This window comes from Poromitra crassiceps, assembly GCF_964638095.1.
Source record: "Poromitra crassiceps genome assembly, chromosome: 10".
Taxonomy (NCBI): Eukaryota; Metazoa; Chordata; class Actinopteri; order Beryciformes; family Melamphaidae; genus Poromitra; species Poromitra crassiceps.
The window spans coordinates 46,509,734-46,528,651 of NC_139631.1; the positions used below are offsets into that span (position 1 = coordinate 46,509,734).

At 42.0% G+C, this 18,918-nt stretch overlaps 1 protein-coding gene across 1 annotated transcript in view; it reads right to left on the minus strand.

The window, feature by feature from the left end:
* ttc16 (tetratricopeptide repeat domain 16) overlaps window positions 1–18,918 on the minus strand; it is a gene marked incomplete at both ends in the record, with an annotated part of 68,706 nt that overhangs the window by 35,226 nt on the left and 14,562 nt on the right. Inside the window, 8 exons of the mRNA XM_083645466.1 lie at window positions 180–315; window positions 810–1,022; window positions 2,219–2,564; window positions 4,721–4,896; window positions 6,306–6,386; window positions 14,468–14,591; window positions 16,244–16,389; window positions 17,461–17,563. Coding sequence (XP_083501592.1) covers window positions 180–315; window positions 810–1,022; window positions 2,219–2,564; window positions 4,721–4,896; window positions 6,306–6,386; window positions 14,468–14,591; window positions 16,244–16,389; window positions 17,461–17,563 — 1,325 coding nt within the window. The remainder of the gene's footprint in view (window positions 1–179; window positions 316–809; window positions 1,023–2,218; window positions 2,565–4,720; window positions 4,897–6,305; window positions 6,387–14,467; window positions 14,592–16,243; window positions 16,390–17,460; window positions 17,564–18,918) is intronic.

An 18,918-nucleotide genomic window follows, 5' to 3' on the forward strand; every position in this document is an offset into this window, starting at 1 on the left:
GTGGGTGAGTGAGTGAGTGAGTGAGTGAGTGAGTGGGTGGGTGGGTGTTTGAGGTTGTATCTTTATTACTGCACTTGATGCTTTGGCAATATTGTATTTGTTACATTCATGCCAATAAAGCTATTTGAATGTAACTGAATTGAACTCAGTAGGACAGGTTGAGTGAACAGAGAGAGGACCTGGTTCTGTTGGAGCGGCCACCAGTCCTGGCCCCGCTCAGTATCGTCCTGTTCTGGTAGAAGCCATCTCCGGCGCTGTCGTTGCGTTTTCGTCCCAGACTGAACTCCAGCGTGTGGTTCAGAGAGAAGGGCTGTCCTGTAGGGGGCAGACAATGTAAGATATTATCATCGATCACCATAATCGACACTCAAGATAATTCTATCGTGGTGATTTTCTTTTTTTTATATCTTATTTAATCTTTATTTATATGAGGAAGGCCCTTCAGATCAAGCTCTCATTTACAAAGACGCCCCGTTACAGTGCATTTAGACATTTACCCCCAAAAAATCAAAAACATTACAGTACAAATAGAGAACAAGATCAAACAAAAACATTAGGAAAAACAAGAGCAGTTCCTAATGTATCTTCCCGAAGTACTCTGAACGACTAGTTTTAGCGAGTCCTGGAGCATGTTCCAGTTATCAGGAGCGTAAAAAAAACCTAGCTCTCACAGTCCTATTGATTTCCTGTTTTATTTTGAATTGTCATTTGCCACAAGGCCATATTGAGAGTTCTAAGCATATTTTGATGATAATATCGTTAATCACGATTATTTTGGACAGGATAATTGTGACATGACCCCTACTCGCCTGCGTCCGGCCCGCTTAGGTCCAGGTCTGACAGTAACAGCCCCCCTCCCTCCGGCAGCAGCTGATTGGTGGAGATGTTGATGAGCAGCTCGTCGGGGACCACCCTCTCGCCCAATAGGACCCTCCAAATGAGGTTCTGGGAGTCTGGCCCCGCCTCCAGGAGCCCACCGTCCGGGGCGGAGGCGGCGTTGCCTGTGTGGCTGCTGTTTCCCTCTGATCCATGAAAGACAAAACAAAATCTGTTACTGTTCGACAACAATTTACCTTTTTCACAGCAGCCATTTTGTGTAAAATGCAGGACAATCCATTTAGATGTTCCAGTGTTGGGGCCCTCTATCCTTACACCTGTGGACATAATGGACAGACCCTCTTACAGTATAGACACCTCGGGTCCTAGTGGCCACACCATAAAAAAATAAAGTAAAAAACATCACTTCAGTATCTGATGTGTAGTACCATATCGGTGTGTCCCTTATAGAAGGTGTACGCTGAGCCTTTCAGCTAACATTCAGCTAACATGAGGGCATCTCCATCTCACCTCGCCGCCCAGCCCGATGGTGTTCTGGCCTGGACGAGCTGAGAGCCCGCAGGAAGACATTAGCCATTAGCTAACTGCTCGTGTTTGTGATGCAGCTGTTTCTACAAACACCAAACATCTTTTAACTGCATCTCTCTGCCCTATGAATAATGCAGGCCATCGCATACATGCACGCGCACACACACACACACACACACACACACACACACACACACACACACACACACACACACACACACACACACACACACACACACAGCCATTTTGCCATTTTGATCTAAAGGCTTCTGCTTTCATGTTTGAAATGTTTTTCTGATACAAATATAAATAGTGATGTTGATCCTATGTATGAATTCCTGTCCAACGCCTTTGCCTTTCCATCCAGGTCATGGTGGGCAGTGGTGTTTCCATCCAGGTCATGGTGGGCAGTGGTGTTTCCATCCAGGTCATGGTGGGCAGTGGTGGCCTTGAGGTCAGAGAAGGAACTTGTGACCAGAAGGTCATCAAGGTTCGATTTGGGTATAAATCTGAGAGGAAAAAGTGAAAAAGCAGCGCTTGCCCCTCCCTCATTACCACCACTGAGGTGCTCTTGAGCAAGGCCCTTAACCCCAACCACTCAGTTGAGCTGCTCAGTGGCCAGCAGATCAGACTGTGGTTGGACTGGTCAGCTTCGTTCCCGGTGTGAATGTCAAGAAGAGAGCATTGCTCTCAGGAACGAATAAATAAAGGTTAAAGCGCAAAGAGGCTATTTTAAAGAACCTAAAAATATAATATAGTTTTAATTTGTTTAACACTTTTTTGGTTACTGCATCAGGTCAGTATGTCACCCCCCCCCAACCCGGACACAAACAGAGGTGTCAGGTGTGTTTACCTGTATACTGGGGGGCGGCCGCTCCATCCTGGTCGCAGTCGATGGCAGCTGTCTCCTCGTACACCTCGTTGGTCTCCTGGCCCTTCTGGCCCTCTGTGCCTCCCTGGACGCCTGGCTCCAGTAGCACCTGGTTCTGCTGGGCCCCGGGGCCTGGCTGGCCGCCAGGGGGCGCCTTGTCGTAAACGCTGGCGTTCGGCGCCAGCGGACCCCCCGCCTCCACAGACGCCGCCCCGGCCGAGCTGTCAGAGCCAGTGTAGACGGGTGGGGGCGGGACTGGCGACAGGGACTCTCGCAGGACGGTGTATTCATAGGTGATATACGGGATGCGACCGTTCTGGTTCCAAACCTTCAGCAGAGAGACAGGCAGAGCTGCAGTTAAGATTAGTGCAGTGGTTCTCAAACTGGGGTACTGATGTCTTGTTGGACCTGGCAACTCCCCCAACTTTCATGAGTCCATTTATGCCAAAGTTGGTGATGTTCTTGTCCTGGTCCTGACTAGGTGACACCTCTACTAACGGTTAGATGGTTAGTAGAGGCGACCAGTCATGTCAACAACAATAACAATTATAGCTGCTGCACAGCAATGGGTCATGGCCAGGCACTGACAGAGATGCTTCTGTCTTTTAGCTATAGTCAAAGTCAAGTCTCAAGTCTTTGGTCAGAAGTCAAGTCTCAACTGTCTTATGGATGAGCGTTCTATCATCTGCTGCATGCAATCCAGTCTGCTTAGAACACTGCATAGCTTAAACTAAGGGATTCAAAGCATGTAGGCTACTGTATTATCCCCACTCTATCTATTATCATCCAGCATCAGCATTGATTAGTTGACTTGATTATTATATAGACCTTTCCTTAACAACTTACTTTCCAGGCAGCCAGCAAGCAGGGCCAAGGTCACAACAACTTACTTTACAGGCACCCAGCAAGCAGGGCCAAGATCACAACAACTTACTTTACAGGCAGCCAGCAAGCAGGGCCAAGATCACAACAACTTACTTTACAGGCAGCCAGCAAGCAGGGCCAAGGTCACAACAACTTACTTTACAGGCAGCCAGCAAGCCAAGGTCACAACAACTTACTTTACAGGCAGCCAGCAAGCAGGGCCAAGGTCACAACAACTTACTTTACAGGCAGCCAGCAAGCAGGGCCAAGGTCACAACAACTTACTTTACAGGCAGCCAGCAAGCAGGGCCAAGGTCACAACAACTTACTTTACAGGCAGCCAGCAAGCCAAGGCCACAACAACTTACTTTACAGGCAGCCAGCAAGCCAAGGTCACAACAACTTACTTTACAGGCAGCCAGCAAGCCAAGGTCACAACAACTTACTTTACAGGCAGCCAGCAAGCAGGGCCAAGGTCAAAACAACTTACTTTACAGGCAGCCAGCAAGCAGGGCCAAGGTCACAACAACTTACTTTACAGGCAGCCAGCAAGCAGGGCCAAGGTCACAACAACTTACTTTACAGGCAGCCAGCAAGCAGGGCCAAGGTCACAACAACTTACTTTACAGGCAGCCAGCAAGCAGGGCCAAGGTCACAACAACTTACTTTACAGGCAGCCAGCAAGCAGGGCCAAGGTCAAAACAACTTACTTTACACACAATCCTGTGTCATTTTAAGAGATCCGTAGCACCGCATTTGCATAATATGTAATGAGGAATTACCGGCAGTCTGTAAAAAAAATTGTTCCTTATGCCAGAACTCACTTTCCCATGATCCTCTAATCCCTCCCACCTGAACCTTTACCTGCCTCTTCACCTCACTGCCCCAGCTGTGCACGATTTGGACAGATCTACTCAGAAGGCCTGTTTGGAACCTCCCTATTACAGAAATAGTGTGTTTGCCATTTACTTTACTTACTTTACTTTGATTCACTTTGATTCACTATATAGTCCACTATAAAATACCCACAATGCACTGCAATTTCTAGTGAACAGAGAATGTACCCTATTTTCTCCCATATACCACAATGCAATGTGGTCGTGTTTACCAAAGGAGAAGAAGAGTGAGGTAGTGTCTGAAAAGTGTTTGATTGTTCCAATATAGTTAACTAAAATAAACTAAAACAAACAAAATAAACACTACATGGGGAATAATGTGAGTGAGTGAGTGAACCATTCCGAACACGGCTAGTTTCTCCCTTTTTTGTTGTGTTCATACTACTGTCATCCAACTTAATAGCGTTCCCACTGCCTTAAAGACAACCACGAACATACTAACAACATACAACTTAAAGCATACAACTGTGGGTGCATCGAGCTGGACAGTGGGAGATTTCTTGTTGTAAAACAAGCTAAAACCGGTGAGAGTCTCCTGAAGGCAATCTGACTGCATCATCAGTAAAGCACATAGCCTGGTGACATCATCAGTAAAGCTCATAGCCTGATGACATCATCATCAGTAAAGCACATAGCCTGATGACATCATCATCAGTAAAGCACATAGCCTGATGACACCTTTGATGGAAGGGAAGAGGAATGGATGGATGGAAGAGACGTGTACCAGAATATTGATGGCCTGGTCAATGGGGCCTTTGACCACGATGTACTCGATCCCGGTCTCATACACGTCCATGGGCCGGCGGTACTTGAAGATGGTGCCGGCGGCGTGGAAGTTCTGTGGACTGTCAACCTTGTAGGCCCCGTTGAAGAAGAAATTCCCCGCCTGATCGGTCACAGCTGGTGAACAAGACCAGAGGAAAATGATACAAGGCACAAACCACACAGAAAACTGTCAGAGAAGCAGGCTAATGCTGATCCTAACGCTTTGAACCACACACGTTCCATTTTAGCACAACTATACAAAAAAAGAGACCTATCCACCTTATTTTTGAATGCCCCACTGTACAAATAATTGTGGGTACAAGTTCCGGTTTAACATGACTTATTGTTGCAGCTTGCCATTTCCTGTGTTATACGCTTTGGCTGCAGAGCCGAATTATAAACCGGAAACTGGAGTACGTTATAAAAGTTATAAATATAGTCACGGTATAAACAACTAACCGTATGGAAACAGTGTTACTCGAAATGGTTAAAAGTTTAATCAATTTGGTCATTTAGTGGCGTTTTACTGCCATGTAACATAGCTAGCTAGCCGCTAACATTAGCCACAATAGGCTGCGCACTGCGCTCTTAAAGGGATATTTATCGACGAAATTTTTGCCAAGCTGGACCTGATTAGTGATTTGCTCCGTTCGCCGAGACGGGTGTCAAGCTGTTAGCAACAAGGCATGGAAGGATCACACCGGAAGAAAAACGCATAGGCATCATGGCCGGAACAATATCTTTCACAAGCACATAAGCACCTTATATGGCTGGCAATCACGCAATATTGAATGTCACTCATATGTTTTTTTTCCCCTGTGTTTGTTTATCTTGTCTGAATTCTGAAAAGTTGAAAATAAAATATTGGGGAAAAAAATCATAACCAAATCCAACTGAAGGGTCCTAATAGGGTACTAATGCGTGACCCCAGAGATGTTGTAGAGGTTGGCAGAGGAAAGCAAGCAGCACGTGGAACAGCAAGGTACTGATACTGTACCACAGCTAGCAGGACCAGTCAGAGTACTGTATGCTACTTGGTGCAGATGAGGGAATATGAGTGTTGGACCAGGACCATGCACATAAACCCTGGTCCATTGACTTGATGTTGTATTCCAAACTCTAACACACATGTTATTACCCCCTATCTCCCTGTACACATTACCGTAAACACATTATACTCGTACATGGTCAAAAACAATATTGATCAAAATTTAATTGCAGATTCAGCTACATCCGAGCAGCATAGTTGACTAATGGGGGAGCAGTTAGGCTAATGGGGGGGCAGTTGCCATAAGCGTCAAAGATGACTTCCATGGGTTTACATTGAGTTTAGTCGGAAAGCCCAAGTCGTTTCATGGGTTGCTCAAGGGTACCATGTTAGTAACAAGCGACGCACAAGGGACGGGACAAAGCGTCAATATGCTACCCGCTCGGAGTGAGAGGCGACCGCTGTGTTTTGTGTGTGTGTTTTGTGTGTGCGTATGCGTGCGTGTGTGTGTGTGTGTGTGTGTGTGTGTGTGTGTGCGAGGAGAGGAAGCACCCACCTAGAACATCGGCGGACTTCTTCCTCTCGATGATCTGGATGTCCCATGATCCTTCAGGGATTTGAGTGATAAAGGAGTAACCTTGGCAACAGGATACAGGAAGCATTACCTCTCTGCTGCTCTGGCCATAAATATCTGACAAAGTATCTGACAAAACTATCAACAGATATCTTATGTCTCTCACCAAGTCAAATTCCTGTACAAATTCCTGTACAAAGTAATTCTGATACTTATTTAGAGCAGTTACAGTGTGATACACTACGGAGGCAAGAGGGAGAAATTCGTATTTTTGCCTGCCTCCTCCACAGGGTCAGACCATGGATGTATTAAAAACACATTCAAAGATGGTGGCCCATTCATTTCAATGAAAGTTGCTCACCCAGCGTGTCCCGGAAAAATTCCGACTCCTACTTGCTGGTATAGGCCCATATTGCATATTGTGCAGTAGCTTTTTCCTTAGCCCAGACTAGAGAGCAGAGCCATAGATGGAGCTCAAGAAAACGACTCTTGGTGGCTTCTAAAGAAGAATTGTTCCAATAATGGAAAACTTGATAATTCAAACAGTCGTTTTTGAATTTGAGTGACACCAAGAAGACAGCTGTTTCTTTCCCCATGTATGTATGTATGTATGTATGTATGGGAAAAAGCTTTCTGGGCCGCAGGGCAACATGTGACTTGCAATACCGAGCTTGGCCACAAGGCCAAAATTGCTTCACAGCCCAATTAGTGTGTTGCTCGTAGACACTTCCACAGCACAGCAGCACAGGCAGTTGGAGCTGTCAAACCGTCAGGCCTTCCCGCCAGCATTGTATTCAAGTCCGATTCTGACTCAACTCGAATCCAAGTCATGGACGCATTTTCATGATCGTGACTCAACTTGGACTTGAGCACCCATACGGAAGAGGCATATATACACATATATGGACATACATCCGACACAAGGTCCACATATATGTCACATACATGTACATGTATGCACTTTGCATACAAACCCACCTGAGATATATGTATATATATGTGAGGATCATATATGTGATCCAAATATAAATTGACATATATGATCATATAGGCAATTAACATATATGAGTACTCCCATACATGTGATCATATATGCTCATGTAAGTAATGGACATATAGGATTATTCTAGCATATGTTTAGATATATGTACATATAAGCAATTAACATATAAGAATATTTCTACATATTTCCGCATATATGCAAATACAAGCAACACACATATATGTTATTCTCTTGCATATCAATATATGTGTGCATATGAGCATTAAACATATATGATTATTATTACGTATGTCAACATATATGCTCATATAATCAATTAACATATGCGGATGTTCGCATACATGTAATCATATAGTTTGTGTAAGCATTGAACATATAGGGTTAAACTTACATATGTCTACACATATGTGCATATCAGCAATTAACATATAAGAATTTACTTACATATGTAAGCATGTATGCTCATATAAGCAATTAACATATATGAGTATTCTCATACATGTGATCATATATGTTAATGCAAGTAATGGACATACAGGGTTATTCTTGCATATGTTTAGATATATGTACATATAAGCAATTAACATATACGAATATTTCTACATATTTCCGCATATATGCAAATACAAGCAACACACATATATGTTATTCTCTTGCATATCAACATATGTGTGCATATAAGCATTAAAGATATATGATTATTATTACGTATGTCAACATATATGCTCATATAATCAATTAACATATGCGGATGTTCGCATACATGTAATCATATATGTTTGTGTAAGCATTGAACATATAGGGTTAAACTTACATATGTCTACACATATGTGCATATCAGCAATTAACATATAAGAATTTACTTACATATGTAAGCATGTATGGTCATATAAGCAATTAACATATATGAGTATTGTCATACATGTGATCATATATGTTCATGCAAGTAATGGACATACAGGGTTATTCTATTATGTTTAGATATATGTACATATAAGCAATTAACATATTAAGAATGTTTCTACATATTTCTGCGTATATGCAAATACAAGCAACACACATATATGTTATTCTCTTGCATATCAAAATATGTGTGCATTTAAGCATTAAACATATATGATTATTATTACGTATGTCAACATATATGCTCATATAATCAATTAACATATGCGGATGTTCGCATACATGTAATCATATATGTTTGTGTAAGCATTGAACATATAGGGTTAAACTTACATATGTCTACACATATGTGCATATCAGCAATTAACATATAAGAATTTACTTACATATGTAAGCATGTATGCTCATATAAGCAATTAACATATATGAGTATTCTCATACATGTGATCATATATGTGCATGCAAGTAATGGACATACAGGGTTATTATTGCATATGTTTAGATATATGTACATATAAGCAATTAACATATAAGAATATTTCTACATATTTCCGCATATATGCAAATGCAAGCAACACACATATATGTTATTCTCTTGCATATCAAAATATGTGTGCATATAAGCATTAAACATATATGATTATTATTACGTATGTCAACATATATGCTCATATAATCAATTAACATATGCGGGTGTTCGCATACATGTAATCATATATGTTTGTGTAAGCATTGAACATATAGGGTTAAACTTACATATGCCTACATATATGTGCATATCAGCAATTACCATATAAGAATTTACTTACATATGTAAGCATGTATGCTCATATAAGCAATTAACATATATGAGTATTGTCATACTTGTGATCATATATGTTCATGCAAGTAATGGAGATAAAAGGTTATTCTATTATGTTTAGATATATGTACATATAAGCAATTAACATATAAGAATGTTTCTAGATATTTCTGCGTATATGCAAATACAAGCAACACACATATATGTTATTCTCTTGCATATCAAAATATGTGTGCATTTAAGCATTAAACATATATGATTATTATTACGTATGTCAACATATATGCTCATATAATCAATTAACATATGCGGATGTTCGCATACATGTAATCATATATGTTTGTGTAAGCATTGAACATATAGGGTTAAACTTACATATGTCTACATATATGTGCATATCAGCAATTAACATATAAGAATTTACTTACATATGCAAGCATGTTTGCTCATATAAGCAATTAACATATGAGTATTCTCATACATGTGATCATATATGTTCATACAAGTAATGGACATACAGGGTTATTCTCGCATATGTTTAGATATATGTACATATAAGCAATTAACATATAAGAATATTTCTACATATTTCCGCATATATGCAAATACAAGCAACACACATATATGTTATTCTCTTCCATATCAAAATATGTGTTCGTATAAGCATTAAACATATATGATTACTATTATGTATGTCAACATATATGCTCATATAATCAGTTAACATATGCGGATATTCTCATACATGTAATCATATATGTTTGTGTACGCATTGAACATATAGGGCTCTATCGTTGCAGCGGCGCAGTTTCTAGGCCGAGCGCCAGCCGCAGCGCAAAGCAGTGGGCGTGGAAAGGCGCACTTGATATCTTGGTATCGGTGCTAAACTCAGCCTCAACCATTATAACCACGCCTTTTAAGCGTAAAATTATGCATTGTCCGCTCATTGGAGAATTGCAGGGAAGAGACACACGCTTGCCTTTTAAGCTCCAATTCCTGGACAAATCCGGTAAAACCAGACAAAGCCAAGGGCTCCGCCGCCCCCCCCTCCCTTCATCCGGTCTGTCTATCTCCATATATAGGCTATTATTCCATATTATTATGCTTCTCAAACCAATCTAACTGCAGTTTCAATACTGCAAGCATGTAAATACGCTACACTATAGCAAGATCAAAGTGAAAATAATGTTCTAAATGCATCGGATAGAAAAGTATATAGCCTATGGCTGGATGTCATGAGATTAGATGAAAGTTTGGGCAGAATGATATCGTTTTATCTCTTCTCCCCCACTGCACGATGCAACATCCTCTGAATGACACCTATCACTTTTACTGGATCTGATTACTTTATTCTATTTTATTTACAGGATTTTATTATTGAGTAATTGTATTTTATTTGGCCTATATATGCCTCCCCCCCCCACCCCCTGCCCACAGGCACTGACAAATATGTTAATTCTCAATAAAATCTTCAGTAATCAATCAGAGTGGCTTTAATAGCCAGATTGGCAGCAGCTGGCGCAGTGTGGTCAATATGGCAGACCAAAACCGCTCCACTAAATTCACAGCAGAGGAGAAGATGGTGCTGGCGACTCAGGTGATATATCTGTCCACCATTCATTTTGAATAGCTACAAAACAACTCTTTACTTAAGTCGTTTATTCATCTATCCATCCAGGTTCAAATGTACCATCGCGCACTGTTTGGGGAGGGGAATTACTCCCGCCGGGAGGGCCGATATGCGCTGCGGCTTGTTCAGCACCTCGGACAGCGCCGCTGCCACAGACGGGGGAAACATTTGGAAATAATTCTAACTACTATGCTTTGCACACAGAAAAAATAAATACAAAAGACAATTCTGTAATGAATAGCTGTAATGAAGAGTGGGGTTTGAAGAAGCGCTACACAACAGTTTATCCAGTTTCTCTCTTTCTCTCTTTCTTTCTCTCTCCCTTTCTCTCACATTAAACGATATACATGCCTATAATGTCAATTATCTGAATGAAATAATAATACATATTAATTAGGAATATTAGTAATATTAGTAGCCTAGCTAATTTCGGGGGGGGGGGGGGTAATAAAACGTAGAGCTATATTACACATAAATGGGGATTATTATGATAGCCTAAACTAAATTTATGAAACTGCATTACAGCTTCACCCAAAGCCTGAGAAGGGTTGCAATCTTATATTCTATTGTATTCTAAAGTATTTTTTTCTATATATTGTATTCTCCATTCACTTTCCTGTCCCCGGTGCACAGAATCCTGCTTTAGGCCTGCTTTTCAAAAGCGCAAAGCGCTAAAAGTAGGCCAGGTCGGAAGATGGCTGGAAGATAGCAGTACGCCGGTATTTAGCGCCGACACGCCCACTTTGGCGCATTCAGGGACTCCGCCACGCCCATTCGGCCTAAAGCGCATTTGGCAGCCTAAAGCCTATTGCTATTTTCCCGAAACAGGCGCAAGGCACGTTTTTTTGCGGTTAAGGCCCGTAATAGCGCCGATGGCCTGTGGGAGAATAGGGCCCCTTGGGTTAAACTTACATATGTCTACATATATGTGTATATCAGCAATTAACATAGAAGACTTTACTTACATATGTCTACATATATGTGTATATCAGCAATTAACATGACTTTACTGACATATGTCAGCAGGTATGCTCATATAAGCAATTAACATATATGAGTATTCTCATACATGTGATCATCTATGTTCATGTAAGTAATCCAGGGTGCAGCAGAGAGACTGGTTGGAGGGGGCGTGAACATTTCTCCAGAATTTGCATGGAAGTCCCATGATGCATTTGGGGCAGAGATTAGGGATCTAATATGGTTAATAACTCCACAGGATTTAATTTATGAAGCTTTTAAATTATATATTTGGAATCAGCTTTACGATGAGCTTCTAAATCATATATAATATATAATGTTTACACTAAAACCATAATATAGACTGTGGGGCATTTTAATGACTCCACTGTCAAAAAACCCTTATTTTTCAATCTCATGCACACTGGACAAACCTTGAAAATATCCAGTAGTGCTGGAAGTCTTGCACAAAACTAACCATTTTCATGGTGGGTTTCACTTCTGAGATGTTGTTCAATCAAAAATAATTTGGAAAATTACATCTCTTTTAATGAAGAGATATGTGTTTTGATTCCATACATGTTCATATATTGTGATATATATGCACATATATCCTGGATATATAGGTGGATATATGTCGAATAGAGATAAATACATACAGTTATACACAGGTAATAGTCATATATGTTCATATAAAATAAAACATATATGTATGTATAGTTATTATTCATATACAGTTTTATATGTATTAACCATATATGCCCGTATAGTGTCAATGCATACAAATGTACATATAATTAATTGCCATATGTGTCCATATACAATCTATACATGTATGCACATATATAATTATATAGGACAAACATATATGGACCATATATGAAACGTTCCAATTCCATACATGTTCATATATTGTGATATATATGCACATATATGCACATCTATCCTGGATATATTGGTGGATATATGTCGAATACAGATAAATACATACAGTTATACACAGGTAATAGTATTATATGTTCATATAAAATAAAACATATGCATGTATAGTTATTATTCATATATAGTTTTATATGTATTAAGCATATATGTCCGTATAGTGTCAATGCATACAAATGTACATATAATTAATTACCATATGTGCCCATATACAATCTATACATGTATGCACATATATAATTATATAGGACTAACATATATGGACCATATATGAAACGTTCCAATTCCATACATGTTCATATATTGTGATACATATGTACATATATGCACATATATCCTGGATATATATGTGGATATATGTCGAATACTTATATGAACATATACTACATGTATGTTTACTACATATATGTGTATATATGCCTCTTCCGTATGGGCACTACTGCCTCAGACTTTGACTCGACCATTCATGCATTCAGACTTGGAAATTGGAGACGAGGGGCTCTATCTTCTGACAGGCGCTATCCCCTAATAGCGTTTGCGCACTGTTTGCGCGTGCCTTAAGGCACGGACGATAGCATTCCACCTTGCGCCGTCCGCCAGGTGTTCTGCCGAGTTTTGCTCCCCCGCCAAGCAGCAAAAAAGCATCCCCACCTCACGGGAGCTACTTGTAATCATTTATACAGAAATGTAACTGTTTAAAAGTGATATGATTGTCTGGTAGACGTGACCTCCCTGATTTCTAAGTTAAAACAGTCCCGAAATATGTTGGGGATGCAATTCTCGGCAGGCATGCGGAAACGTACACGGCACCTGTCGCAAGCGCAAATTAGAGCCGTGGCAAAATCATTTGCGTCCCGAATTGCCTGCGCAAACGGGATTTGGGTGGTCCTAACTACCAGAATTATTCACAGGCGTGGCCAGGCAAGGCTGGGCATTACGTCAATCAAAACCAATCAGATTCCCGTTTTGCAATGGTTTGTTTGCGCGAGGCATGCAATATGCTGTAATTATCTCCATGCGTAATAGAGTGTACTCACTCGTGCGAGGACAGAGGGAGCTTATTGACAGATCGTCTGTGGTGCCAACAAACCTCCGGCTTATGAAGGTAAATAGCCTATGTCCATTGTCTAACAAGTTTTCTCAATTCATTTCCCTCTTTGCGATGTGATAAAAGTTTCTCAGTGAGTTATAGTTGATTACCTCACTGAATGATCTGCTAATACCCAATTTTAGCAGCATAATTTGATGTCTTGGCGTGGCAAGGCTGTGCGTAATGACATATCCAAAACGAAGTCCACTTTCCACTGCGCAAATACCTCTCTGCGCTGGGAGCGCAACGGTAATCTCCATGCAGCGCACCCAGCGCAGAGAGGTATTTGCGCGTAAGAGGTCCTTTTCAAAGCTCTTAGCGCAAAGTAATTGCGCACTGCTGACGATAGCATAATGCCATCTATCACCACATTTTTGCGCTGAAACGCCTGCTTTGGCTTGTGGCAGCCAATGCCCAGTACAGTTATCACAGGCATGCGCTTGTGTCCGCCCCCAATTTGCATTGCGCACGGTGTTAAACGAGCGCAAACGCTAAAATAGCGCTTTTGGGAAGATAGAGCCCGAGGACTCTGTTTGTTTTTGTTAGTCATTTTTGTAACAGGCCCTCGATAGCTATATTAAAACATCACATTATATTCCATTTTGTGCACGGGCAGACGTGTGTTCCACCTACATGTGAATTCACACTCATGTTCACAAACTGGATTCGGACTGAGGTAATGGGGACTCTACTCAGACTCTTCTTTGGTGACTCTGACTTGGACTCAAACACTGGGGACTCGAGACTGGATTTGAACTTGAGATCTAGTGACTTGTACAGTATATAATATATAGTGAGTGTGAACCCTGCTCCTCACCCAGGGTGGTGGCCCCGCGGCGGAGGTTCCCGGTGACCCTGCTGCAGCTGCTGCCGTCGCCCTGACACACCCCGCACTTATCCAGCGTGTTGGAGGAGAACAGCACTCCGTCACATCCGATTGGCTGAGCAGCAAACCAGTAAGTGGAAGCAGAGAGGATGTATAAGCAAGGAGCAATTCAAATGAATTCTAAGAAAACAAATAAAATGACATAATGATAATATGGTCATGATGCAGAAACGACAGAAGCAAATGTGTTACTTTCTTTTACACTTTGAGATGGGTTTGGTAGGAGTGCATTCAGCTCTGTTCCTCCATCCTTTTGGAAGTTAGGCCAATTTTTTTTTATGTTTAGGTGTCACATTCCATTCATAATCAGAGTTGAGACATTCTGAATTTGCAGTGAACTTTTTTTTTTTTTTTACGGATTTCCCCCACATTTTCTCCCCAATAGACCCTTTTCACCGGGGCCATTTTATGTCGAAAAGGCAGGTTAAACACAGGTGCAAGCAAAACACTAATGAGGGTTTCCTACTTCCAATCATGGAAATTGGAAGCCGTCATTAGTGTTTTGCTTGCACCTGTTGTACTTTGCCAATGACCTGCTAGGGTGTCCCGATCGTTGCCTCACCCCTCTGTCGATCTAGAGAGACCAGATGTAGACAGTGGTTGGGAGTGTTACTTTTAAAACGTATTCCACTACAGATTACTGAATACTTTAAACCCTAAAATGTCATTTGTAACATGTTCCATTAGAATGTAAGTTAAGTAACCTATTCTAAATACTTTGGCTTACTTTGGGGATACTTCAAAACCATCTTGCTGAGCCCATTTGTCTGAGTCACTCTGAATGTAGTTAACACTTATGGGAAATATGGGAAATATTTAGACCAAAAAAGAAGAAGTAATCCCTTAGAGTAATCTATTCTCAGGCAGGAACATCTCGTCATAGAGATCAACAACAAACCATTTATTGCAACAAATGGAAATACAGTTATGTTTGGCGCTGATGGCTCCACTCTTTACAGAAGATGCTCCCTGGATTAGCCAAGCAGCATGGTGCAATGCATTTCCCATTGGTATTCCCCTTATGTAGACGAGACCATCTGGCTTGAGAGACTAACAGGAAGTGTAAATACAATTGGAACGTCCAATTGTATTTACACTTCCTGTGACTCATAAACCTAGCCTGACTCATAATGTTAGTCAAACTAGGTTTGACCAGGTGAGTCAGACTAGTTTGAGCAGGTAAAATAGCCGGCGTTTTGAACAGGAAGTCGTGATACAATAGGTCAATTGGGCGGGGCTGCTTAAGGTGAATACATAAGGTGTACATAAGGTGAAGAGTGAGCCCAAAGCAAGACACATATTTAACCTAATTACAGCTGGGGTGTATGTAGCCTATGACTTCCATGTCATGCTTGAATTAACGCCATGCTTCATTTTAAAGACAGTAACTGTATTCAGAATACCACCAATTGAATCTAATGGAATACAGTTACTCATATTTTGTATTTTAAATAGTGTATAATAAATACATGTAATCCGTTACTCCCCAACCCTGGCCGTAGACTAGCATATGCTTCCTCGCCCGCAGACACGACCAATTGTGCCTATACTGTCTGGACACGCAACCAAGTAACAAAGTTACCAAGTAACACAGGGGCTCGAACCTACGGACCTGGTGTTGGTATTTGCAGTGAACTGTTCATTTAAAGAGAATGCGCATGGGGAAGTAAAAGAGGAACAAAGAAGTAAACAAGCAGCTGGACTCACCTCACACTTACCGTCCACACACACGCCACGGTAGCTGCTGTACTTGCAGGACGTCCCATCACGCGCCGTCACCATCAGCTGCCTCTGGCCGTCAGCGGTGGTGCAGTGGAGGTCACAGGGGTTACTGGAGATGTGGACGTAGTCATCTGGAGACAGAGCATACAGATCAAAGGGTATTGATTTCCTGAATCAATTAGATTCCGATTCACATGGTCCCGAATACAATTCGATTTCCGATTCGATTCAATATGGATTTGGTTATGCGGGCACGGTGGATCAGTGGTAGAGCTGTCACCTCACAGCTAGAAGGTCCTGGGTTCGATTCCCAAATGGGAAACTGTGAGCGCTGAAGGAGTGCGTGCCCGTCCGCATGTCCTCGAATGCCCACTGCCCGGGTGGGGTCGTCAAAAGGGCCTTTCGGTTTTTCGGTTTGCATGTTCTCCCTGTGCCGGGGGTTTCCTTCATATAGGAACCCCTCACCAAAACATGCAATATCCTGGTTGCTGATGTGGTGCCTCCTCTGGTCGTGAAGGGCGCCTGTTTGGAGGGAGGGGAACTTGTTGGAATAGCATGATCCTCCCACGTGCTATGTCCTACCGGTGAAGCTTCCTCTGTCAGGTGAAAAGAAGCGGCTGGCTAACTGCCCATGTCTCGGAGGAAGCATGGAGCCAGTTTCGGCTCTCCACAGATCGACAGAGGGTGGAGCAGCAACCAGGATAAATCAATTAAAATTAGCACTAATGGGGGATAAAAATGGGATAAAAAAGGGAAGAAGGGAAACAAATATGGATTCGGTTATGGATATTTCAGTTACAATGCCAATTTTGCTCAGATATGAGAGATTCTCAGAGAATTAAAAAAATGTTAATTAAAAATGGACCTCAAAGCAGATACATTAATGTACTTTTCCACTTTTGATCCACGGGAAAAGGCATATATTGAAAGATTGATCTCGGGATTGTATTAATCAATCTATCGGATCATTCAAATGAAGATAAATTTGAATCTTTTACTATATTAATTAGTTGCAGGGTTTCAAAGAAATATCAATGGCTATTACAGCTAAAAGTAGAACCTCTAGTACATGAAAGCATATCATTAAAATAATATATTTGATATAGAAGCTACAGATGCAGCCCAGATGGCAGAGACCTCAGTCCCCTCTGGTCTGGTGTGCAGGGTGACAGCAGAGTTTTGTGTTTTATGGGTGTCATTACCGGGATACAGGGGTTTCCAGTGGTAGTTCCTCCCATTGTAAAGCTGGGAGTTGAAGGACCAGCACTGCTCCTCTCTGAAGCTCCGCCCAGTGGTCGGACATTCCTGCAGCGCAGCGAGAGAGAGAGAGCAGAGGCCATTAAATAGCTCTGCTGCTACTTGTTAAGAAACGGTTTTTACAATCTGTTACACAAATAAATTCTTTTTTAACGTTTATTTGTGCGGTGATGGTTTGCCGAGCTTCACCTCCAGACACCTACAGACACACAGTGAGCCTGGGAGCTGCAGTGCAGCCACAGGCTCCTCCCCCTGGCCAGCGAGATGTGCTTGCTTACGTCTTTTCCAATGTCACCTTTGGCCGTGGCAAGCCATGCCAGGCTCCTCCCCCTGGCCATAAAAAGTAGATGCCATGCTAGAGATGGACCTACTCTGGACCAAAGCAAGCAGGACCCGCCTCCAAGCTGCGGTGACGTCCCTCCAACTACAGCCAACCTGTGACGAGCACCCTTCTCCCCCTCAAACAGCTGTGCTGCGAGCAGAGCGAGTGGAGGTTGCAATGCGAAACTCTCATGTCTGTCTCGAGCAGAGAGAAAGATACTTTAAAAAAGCCTCAGCTCTCAGTACTTTTGTAGCTCCTAACTGAATCTCTGTGGTTTCTCTCCTGTGTTTCGGTACACTTTCAGATATCTGCTTTACTTTACTATTTCCTCATGCTTTCCGCTGTATCGATCGATCGGCTATGTTACTGCTGAGCTGATGGAAACATTTCCTGCTGCTGCTGCTTAATAATAAAAGCTTTCCACTGACAAACTAGCGGAAGGCCTTTTATTGTGAAGGACTTATAGGAAATGCAATGTTTATCCACTGTTTTAGCCACGACTTTTGACAGTTAGTGACTGCTCACAGCCATATAGAGAGCCGCATGAATGATCCTGGAAAACATCGATGCTAACACTCCCGGTTCTTCACTGTTTTCGCCTATCGGATTTTTGAATGGGTTTTTGGCGCAATGATTCAAATGAGGTCTGTGGTTCACGCAAGCTTATTCAAATGAGAACCAGTGTTCAGCAGGATAATCTTCAGACATGAGCACCACTTTTATGAGTTTTTGAGCTTTTACGTGCCCCACGTTAAAAGTTACGTTACGTTAAAAGGGCGGCTAGCTAGCAAACGGCTAAATGAGACTACACTGAGTCGACTTCAAAGGATGAAGACGGAAATTCTATTTGGCTCACCTGGTTCAGCCTGTTCAGCCCGGGGTAATCAGTGCACAGCGCACACATCAACAACACTCCAGGTTGAGTGGTGACGTGACGTGGAAGCCTATGCGACACTGTGTGTAGTTCTGGATTAGCTTAGCACAAGCTTTTTACTTAGGGCTCGCATTTATGCTTCAAAACTCATGAAAGTGGTCCTCATGTGTGAAGATTATCCCGCTGAACACTGGTTCGCGTTTGATT